The sequence below is a fragment of the Leuresthes tenuis genome, unplaced genomic scaffold, assembly GCF_036924035.1.
Source record: "Leuresthes tenuis unplaced genomic scaffold, fLeuTen1.0.hap1 SCAF_2, whole genome shotgun sequence".
NCBI classification, from domain to species: Eukaryota; Metazoa; Chordata; class Actinopteri; order Atheriniformes; family Atherinopsidae; genus Leuresthes; species Leuresthes tenuis.
In genome coordinates this window covers 6,643,008-6,652,654 of record NW_027325356.1, presented here as the reverse complement: position 1 = coordinate 6,652,654, position 9,647 = coordinate 6,643,008, and the positions used below count along the sequence as shown (strand labels likewise).

The following is a 9,647-nucleotide window of genomic DNA, read 5'->3' as shown; positions in this document are numbered from 1 at the left end:
CTAATGTACCTTTGCATACCTTCTGGCCTTCAAGTGGCAGTGGAACAATCTCACATGGTGCATGGACTTCAGTGACCACATTTATATGATCAAGTCTAATTCTTTGTTCAGATGAAAATTACCATGCATGTTTTTTTAACTTATCTCCTAGATTTTAACTTCTTCTTTTTGTCTTTTTTTTTGGTCCAGTGGAGTCATTCTAAATTCTCTATCATAAACTGTTAGAACAAAACCCCTCTCTTGCCTTGCCCTTAAGTATTTAGACTTAAAAGATAATACACATTGAGCGCAGCTTCCACTGACCAATAGGTCATGAATCTGTTGCTCACCCAGTTACTCCAACAATCCAATCACCTAGATGAAGCACCTGACAGGCAAAGTGTCTTGATCCATCAATCTTTTAAATGCCCAGCAAGTTTACTTCAGTGCAGAAGCTTAGTCAACATGCTGATCTTGATCATTAAATGGCAGCAGCTGCATCTGGCTAGCATGTTCACAAATGTACAGCAGAAACAAATGCTTTCAAAAAGTAAGAGGACTTGACCAACTAGTGAATGCCTTGCAACATTAAGATTCCATGAAGTTGCTCAACTTAGCACAATATAGCCATTAGCAGCAACAGATCAAACCAATGTAGCCACAACACAAAATGGTCACATGCACAGTTACTCCATGACAACAATTACATGTAAAGCCAAACACACAAGAAACACACTCATGGGCAACTGCTCATCCGCAACACATTCATTAAACATAAGACCATCTCCAAAAAGCCCCAAGTTCATGCTATACAGCATCAGCTTACCAAAAACCATACATACACCATGAAAATTCATTGAACTCACTGAAACAAAATAAAATTAATTTACCCAAATTTGATGATATCCCATGCTCAGGGCATCTTAAAATTCTAAACATCTGACCAGGCAGCAGACTAGGAATACTGCCCACCATCAAATTGTATTTCATAGATCAAATTAGAAGCAGAGTCAGTGAACAGTTCATATGAGTCCAGTTACAGTGCAGAGAATGTTGCCCAGCTTGTGGATAATGTGGAAACCTAAAACAGAAAATTAGGGACATATTGCTCCGACAAATAAAAAGAAGCGACAAATGTGAAAATCTAGGGGAAGCAGCATAAAACAAAATGAGTTAAGTCCAGTGTTCATTCATTATAGAAAGTCAGTATCACTCCATGCAGAGTGAAGGGTTATGGGTATTGAGTTAACACAGACAGGTGTGCAAGTGTGCATGCAGTCCTTCAAAAAGCTAACTGGAGATGCCAGTTAGTTGAAGTTAGCGAAAGGGCTATTTACAACAGATTTTATGTTAAAGAGGATGTAGCATGACAAACACTCAAGAACATAAGAAGCATGATTGAAAAGCCTAAAGTTCTAAAAAAACATTCAATGTCCTGATAACCTCAGACAACAGTTTTAAAGGTTCAAACTTGTAACACTGTCATTGCCAGGCCAGTTGGGATGCAGAGGGATGTAACAGTAATATATTGCTCCTTTAAATGCGCACTGGAGGAAATGTGGAGTGAGGAAACACAGATGGATCCCTTCCTTGCATCCATTTATTACATCCCAAGAGGGAAGAGTGAAACAAGATACGCAAGCAAACTGAAAAGCATCTTGATTTATCAGGTCATCTGTGTCTGATTGTGTTCCCTGAAAGTCTTTAATCCTTGATAATTTGCCTGAATTATTGTCACTATTTTTTTATCGTTTTTTGTTGTTATTTTTTGCTGTACAAACAACCTTTTAAATGAGGCTTGCTTTTTGTTCTTTGATTACTTCATGAACCTTGTGTTTTGTATTCTGTATTATTTTTTTCTGTGTTTAGGAGTTTCCAATGTTTTAGCTTCCTTCTTGGTTTTTAGTTACTTCCTGTTTTAGACCCCGCCATTCTGTCGAGTTTTACCCTTCCCATATAACCTTTTTTTCATTACTGATTAGTGTTCAACTGTCTTTGTTGCACTCCCTAAGGAAAACTGAAACTCACAGCAAACACAATAGCACGTGGTTTGCAGTGCAGTTGGATGGGCAAAATGTTTAAGCTCATGCTAAGATATCTATATCTAATCTTCAGGACAGTTTTCAGCAATATCAAATACTTTCTGGGATACAACTTCTAACCTTTCACAGCACAACTGATGCAGAACCATTCATGTAATTACTGTTAATTGTGGTTTTCAAGTCTCCTGATAAATTGTGCATTTCTGTTGTTGGCTGTTGGCAAAATGTGTTTAGAATTAGAATTGACTGGAACATCCACAACATCCTGTGTATACTGTGTGTAATGTGATAATACATAAAAAGTATGTGACAGGTATTGCAAATCATTACACTAGCACAATTCTTGTTTTGTTAATGTTTTATGGGCGCTAACCCCTTAAAAAATGGGAAGCTGCAGAGTTTGTGCAGTTAACTTCTGCATCTGTAGGGAGGAAATGTCTGTTGCATCATGAGTGGTCAGATTTCTTTGTTCAGCACATTTCCTGATGAAATCACTTAACAGAAAACTGTTCCGCACTGCACCAAATATTTGAAGAAGACATTTGAAGAAAATGGCCATGTTAAATGGTAAGCCGCATGGTATTTTGTACTTTAAATATCGAGAGGTCTGTGGTAACTCTCTGGAATGTTGCCATTCTTATCTGTGGTACAGAAATATCATTTGAAAAGATTTTTTTTGGGGGCAGTATTCTATGCTTTCATTTATTGTTTTTGAATATGCCTTAAAAACTGTACAGGTGTAGGATTATTTGAATTCCAAAGAAATTACCTTACTGCTGCCATCATAAGAAAGTTGTTGTACTATATTACAGACTTGTAGCTTCAGCTCGCCGGATTAAAATTGGATCCTGTCTGTCTCATTAGATATGTCTTTTGGAATATGGACCGATCACTGGTTTTACGGGTTTGTTTTTTTTAAACAGTGCCCAGATCTTTACTGATTTGCTGTCAACCCACTCATTCATCATACAGGGCACAGCTGGGAGGATTGGGATTTGTCAGGACAGAACCTGAAGACCATTCCTCAGGATGTTGAACCACATGTTAGTTTGTGTACTTACAGAAGTGTGGATTTACAGAGGAACAAACTGAAACGTGTCATCGGCATTTCAAAATTTACCAACCTGACAGAGCTTAATCTCTCCAGGAACAAGATAATTGAGTTTCCTCAGGAAATGCACAAAATGCACAAGCTAGAGACACTCTACATGAACCAGAACAAAATTAGATTGATTCCAGAGGGAATCTTTCCTTATCTTATAAAGTTAAAGTTCCTAAAACTCAGCACAAATCGTTTGGCCAAGCTTCCTTCAGATATAAACCAGTGTACAAGCATAAATTATCTAGACTTTTCTAAAAACTGCCTGCAAGATATCCAACCACTTGCTGGTCTACCAAAACTTAAGGTACTTTTGGTAGAAAGGAACAAACTTAGGGAGCTTCCATCTCAGCTCTTTCAGAAAGATAGCTGTGAACTGATAGTGTTTAAAGCCACAGGGAACCCACTTAGGTCTCCACCAGAGGAAGTCTGTGCCGGAGGGGTCTTGGACATTCAGAGCTACTTCTGTCAAATAGAGGAGGACCCAAACACACACACTACCTGGACAATCAAGACCATGTTCCTGGGCTCTTCCATGGCAGGGAAATCCACACTGTGCCGCAGCCTTAGGGATGGGAAGCCTGTGGCAGTGGCAGAGAAGGTCCGGACAGAGGGAATTGATATCAGTCAAATGTATGCTCAGGGGGTCCGTTTCCTCCTCTGGGACTTTGCAGGGCAGGAAGAGTACTACCTGACACACCATGTCTTCATCACAACACGTGCACTCATCATCTTGACCATCGATTTAGCCAGGTGAGTGAATACAACTTTTTAACAGTCATCTTTTAAATCTGATTACTCAGTTGCATAATCAGAGTTCATACGACACAATAATGATTTGTGCAGAATGGAACTATCTACATTTCTCCCTTTCTCGCTTTTTTTTTCCTGTCCTGCCACTAAGTCCTGGTTGATGACGAATTAATGCTCATTTTAATTTGGTGCAGTATAACCAATTACTTATCTAATCTTCTTGTTAAACAGAACAACTTACAGACAAAAATATTACCTTAATTTAGGAAGAATCCAGTGGGCTTCATATGTTGCATTTATTATGACCATTTTTTCTTTAGTTTGAGAATCTTACACAATTAAAAAACAGATATATTTGGACTGTTGGTTGGAAAAAGGCTGGTCAGAAGTGTCGTTAGGTGTTGGAAGATCAAGTATTAAGTATTACATACCCAAAGCAAATGATAGAGATGCCTCAGTTATGCTTGCTTGCATTCAATTTGGATAAGATATTTGGTGGAAAATGTGCTCTACCAAATGGTAGAACAGGATAGTTAAGGGTTATGGTAACTCCAAAAACCTTTAAAATGTGAGAGGCTTCTATGGTACAAGAAATCAGAAAACTAATTAAATAATTAAATCTGAATAAAAACTACTTGATTCCAATGATAGATTATGGATGGGAGATAATAAATGTACAAAATCAACTGACGCTACAATGAAGCCAACCAGGAAGTGCAATTCTACGAACATTCACTAAACACTGGCTCCAAAACATCAAAGAGGTGCACTGATAGATTCCCCTTTTCTGACCTGTGCGTGGGTGGTCTTTCTGAAAATATTTCCAGAATCATATATGCACAACAGATTAATATTACTGCCGGTAGTCTTTGCACGATATCCATCATACCCAACAGGACAACAGAGCTGGGAAGTTTAAAAGAGCACTACTCTCTAATTCGTTGTTTGGAGGACTTACCTCCATGAACAGTAAGAAAAGGAATGTATTTTCAAATTCATGAATATAAGCATTTAAGCGTTGAAGCCAAATACTGCGTCTTTGTGAAGCAAGTCACTCTATTTGCAAAAAAACAGCATCTTTTTTTGCACTATGGAGTTTCCTTTGAAGGATTTTCAGTTGTGATGAAAGCTATGGTTCTGATTCTCTATCAGATACAGCACTGTCGACCCACATTCGTTCAAAGACCAACTGGGGTTCTGGATTAACAACATACAGCTTCGCGTGCCAGACTCATTGGTTATGCTAGTGGGAACACACTGTGACCAGTGCAGAGACCTGGATGAAGTGATGGAGAAGAAGAAAGACATTGAAGAGAAGGTCAAAACCATGCTGGAAAACAGGAGGATGGTTTTAATACAGCAGAAGAAAAATCTGGAAGAAAGCAAAAACCCCGCCCTCTATATGGACCAGATGGATGAACTGGATTGCCTTTTGGACTACAATTTGAAAGTAGTAATGAATTTATCTATGTTATATTGTTTAAAGAATGTGTTTTATGTCGTTGATTAATCTATTATTGCTTGTTAAATCATCCTCTGTTTTTCTTACTACCAATTTCAAAAATTTTAAAAAGTCTTTGAAAAAAGTGCTATTATATAAACTTTTCTTGCCTTTACTATATAGCCTTTAATAGTTGCTCCTAACCTCCTCTTTAGGTTCTGGATCTTGTAACCCTTGACTGCACAAAGAGTGAGGAAATCACAAATCTCAAACACCACATTTTGGATTGTGTACAATCAGAGAATGCATATTTATGTTCTGAGAGTACCTTGCCAAACAGTTTTGAAGAAGTGGAACAAGCCATTTATAAACTTATTACACTAGAGGAAATTCCTAAACACGGTGAGTCAGTTTGTAACCTTCAATGACTAAATACTCTATTGAAACTATTATGGGAAGTTTTCTTTGTATATGAATATACATGAATGTATCTTTTTATTTTGTATTTTAGGCATTATTCTACTTGAAGAACTGGGTGATTTAATTCTAAACCATATTACACAGACCCGAGAGCATCTCCAGTCTATCTTGTATGTCCTCTTACGCTATCTGCATCGGATTGGGGTGATCATTTGGTATGAAGACATTGATGTACTAAGCGACAGAGTGTTTATTCATCCTTCGTTCCTCATCTCAATGTTTAAGGTCAGCAATGGCTTTTCATTTCCATTAGAGTACATGTGAAACACACATGGGCATTTGGTCAAGAGGCCATAGTGGCACTTGACTGTTAGTTTGCAATGTGCGCAGTCAACTTTGAGAAAGTAAGCCTGTTTCTAACTCAAATAATATATCTTTAAAGGTATTCAGGTACTTTTAGCTTACCCCAGGTTTTTCTTCATTGCCTAAACCTAAAAAAATAACTGAACTGAACAGGAACTTAAACTAAACAGGAAAAACCTGTGTTGCCTTTAGTAATTTGGTATTTGTACTTCCCTCTAATAGTGCAGCGTATATCTATCAGTAGTTTTTTGGGGGTTTTTTTCTGGCTAGCAACAACAACAAAGAAAATTAAAGTTTACCCTGACGCAAACCGAGACAGAGACCATGCAAGTTTAACATTGATCAACTCATCCCTGACTGATCTGACTCAAGATTCTTGGCCAGGGAACATCCCAGTTAATATATACTGATAGAAGGCCAGTTAGGTAACAGAGACAAAGACTGCAGCACATCACCTACTTTTATAAGAACTGCTGAACTTAATATCCATTCACCTAAAAAAAGTTTATACAATTCACACCCAAAAATTCTCAGTCTATCCATCTCTTTCTGTAAATTCAGACCATTGTGAGACATGACCTGGTGCAGCAGCTGGAGAGCGTTTCCAGAGACCTTCTCATGCAGGAAGGGGCTCTGGTGAAACAGAAGTTCACTTGGCTGGATGACTTGAAGTGCAGAGGCACCCTGCACAATGCAGCAATGCGCATTTTGGTGCGCAGAGAGTTGGAGAAAACTGTTGACGATGACGATGACTTGGTCAGAGAAGTAGTGGGGACCAAGCAGGAGGAAGGTATAATCCTCACCCTACTGCAGTACTTTGAGATTTGCCTCCCCACTCTTGTCAAAAGTTCCATGAATCCTGAAGCACCAGAGTTCATTCCTGGTAAAAAGAAGTGGCAGTCAACCAGAGAGGCCAAGAGAGATCCAGATGGAGCTTGTCTCTTTCCAGTCTATCTCCAGGATGACCTCGTAGTATGCTACAAATGGGGGGAGGACAAGCAAGATGACATCACTGTCCACATGTATTTCCTTCCTGAGATTCCCCACGGTTTCTTCCACAGGTAGAGGTATTGTTTCATCCTAGCAACAAAAAAAGCAAAGAAAAGCAAAAACATGCCATTTTATCAAATGTGACCCTTCATGTTTTCCATCTGTTCTATAAGTTGAACATTGGACTGTGAGCATTGATTACAATACATCCAAAATCTGTTGGATTTGGTTAGGAAGACCCATGGGAGCAGCACATTCTTATTCCTGACTCATCATTTATTGACACATTTTTCAATGCAAATGGTACCCATTTTCCCATCACTTTACAACTCAGAGGTTGCTCTACCGTTGCAGTAGGGAATTTGGCTATGCTTATGAGCTCCCACAGAGAAAGTTAGAAGCAGCAGAATGCCTTTTCTCATACACTCCATAATGTGGCAGTGTCAGATATACTGTAATCAATAACTCGATTCCACTCCTGAGCATGTATAATTGGGCAAGGATAGTGATGCAGTTAAATAACCCAGTCAAGCTTTAAAAGTAGCCCGAGTCAACTGTGCATTTAACTGAGCGGACAGGTGAGTGGCGACAGGACATTCAAAAATGCTGGCTTAGCAACAATCTCTTTTACTGTACTGCTACATTACACATTATGCTTTAAACACGGCTCTTCAACCATTCTGAGTTGGGACTTTACAAACATAAATCAACATGCTATTGTGTTTTGCTGCCGTTTAGTCCAGTCTCAGAGATATTTGGAACCATCTGACATGTGGGTTGTTCTGGGGTACTGTTGTTGATCCTTTAGCTTTGCCCAGCTTTGGAAAAGGCAGAAGTCATAGGGGTTAGGTCTTATATACACAGTGAACTATAGTATTTTGCAGAATGCTACAAAGATATTTTCCGCATTACCATTGCAATGCATCCTGCAACTGTCAAATTAGCAGCTCGGAAAACCCTGCACATCCAAAAGTGAGGCTTTTGGGGTTCAACTGGGCATCTGACCAAACATCAGTATGTGACAAATTTGCAGTGAGAACAGATTGATCTTACCTGACACTAATGTGTGAGCAAACCAGGTCTGGCAATGGTTCCTTACAGTCAGATTTCTTGGTCTCATTTGTAAAGTAGAGGGCAAATGGGGATTTTTTTATGGCTTTTTGTGAATGCCATGCGTATCCTTCAGGGCTTACAGAGGCCAATTTTGGGATGTCCTGGTAAAGTTATTTCCGCTCAATCTCTATGTAGATATTCTAATTTCATATGTCTACCATAAAAAACTGACTGAATGCAATCTTTTCCTTTAGTTTGAAAACCGCTGAAGTCTGCTTTATCTGACATATTATTTCATTTGATCATTTTTTGTTAAAAATATCAATCTGATACAAAATGCTACAGAAAAGAAGTGTAAATCTGTTAGATCTACAACTACAGGTTGTGAAGAAACAAGAGTTGGTTTATTAACTCTAAAGTGCCTATATTGAATGTCTGTACCCATCAGAATTATTATTAAGACATGCTCACTATATCCAACTCACTGGGTGGGGAAAGAGCAGTGCCTCCTCTGCTGTGGAAACAGACTGGCTGTGATGAGGCAGAGGATAAAGGATGGAGATTCATTCATAGAGATACGTAGCAGGAGACCTGAGAAAAATGAAGGTAAAAAATTGTATCATCTCTTTCATTATGACACCTCATGATCTATATGGCAAAACTACAGACAGCTGCTTTCTCTTCAGAGTTTCGACAGCTGTGGGATCTGATCTTGGCAGTGATGTCCAAGCTGTTTGTGTTGTCAAGGCAGTGGCCCGGACTGACCCAGCAGGTGCACACCCCCTGTCCAGAGAGAGGCTGTCCACATTACTTCACCTGGAGTGACTTGCAGGAGCTCAACAACACTGACTTCTACAACCTGTAAGGGTTGTATTTACCAAGCAACACATCAATTTATTTACTGAAAGTTAAATCCTCCATGCCTTTCCAAAAGCCCAGAACAAAGATTAGTTATCCACATTCAGTTCTGTAAATGTTTCTGAGTGGCTTAATCCTTAAAAATCTATTCTGTGCACTCAAACCTAACCAGTGCCTCAGACAAAAGTTTCACTTATAAAACCAATAACTTATTGTGTATAAGACTCCAAGGAGCATAGCTCACATCAGCATAACATGGTGGTAAGAAATATAGAAAGAAAATAGATATTTGAAGTGCAAGGCGTATAAGGTGCAGATGGTGACAACACAGGTCACTGCAGAACTGATGATTATAGGAACAGATGTGTGCATATGTGGGGGACTCAGGTGTGGTGAACACCTAAAAATGGCAGATCTGGAAAGAATAAGTTGAAAAAATACCCTGGGAGATGTGAACAGGAGCTGGAGATACAGCTCGAGAGGAGAGGAGTAAATTGTGACAGATGGACTTGTGACTTACCCAGATGTCACCATGTCCTCACCCTTTTCTATGTCCATTTTGTTTTTTAACAGTGTGAAAGAGGAGAAACTAGTTTGTAAGGGAGGCCACACAAGAAGGACAGAACTGATTTTTCCGAAAGGTAAGTGA

At 39.0% G+C, this 9,647-nt stretch overlaps 1 protein-coding gene across 1 annotated transcript; it reads left to right on the top strand.

Moving 5' to 3' along the window:
- The first annotated feature begins 2,527 nt into the window (after nt 1-2,527).
- LOC140302369 (malignant fibrous histiocytoma-amplified sequence 1 homolog) lies at nt 2,528-9,647 on the top strand. The gene is made up of 9 exons (XM_072381197.1): nt 2,528-2,588; nt 2,994-3,873; nt 5,026-5,323; nt 5,530-5,716; nt 5,826-6,019; nt 6,659-7,158; nt 8,589-8,746; nt 8,827-9,001; nt 9,572-9,647. The coding sequence occupies exons 1-9, from the start codon at nt 2,573-2,575 to the stop codon at nt 9,645-9,647; spliced, it is 2,484 nt and encodes an 827-aa protein (XP_072237298.1). The 5' UTR covers nt 2,528-2,572.

What these genes read in the sequence shown, in the direction of transcription:
- LOC140302369 (XM_072381197.1), top strand. An exon ending in TTTTGGACTACAATTTGAAA is followed by an intron (nt 5,324 to 5,529) that starts GTAGTAATGAAT and finishes CCTCCTCTTTAG; the next exon opens with GTTCTGGATCTTGTAACCCT. An exon ending in CCCCACGGTTTCTTCCACAG is followed by an intron (nt 7,159 to 8,588) that starts GTAGAGGTATTG and finishes TGTACCCATCAG; the next exon opens with AATTATTATTAAGACATGCT.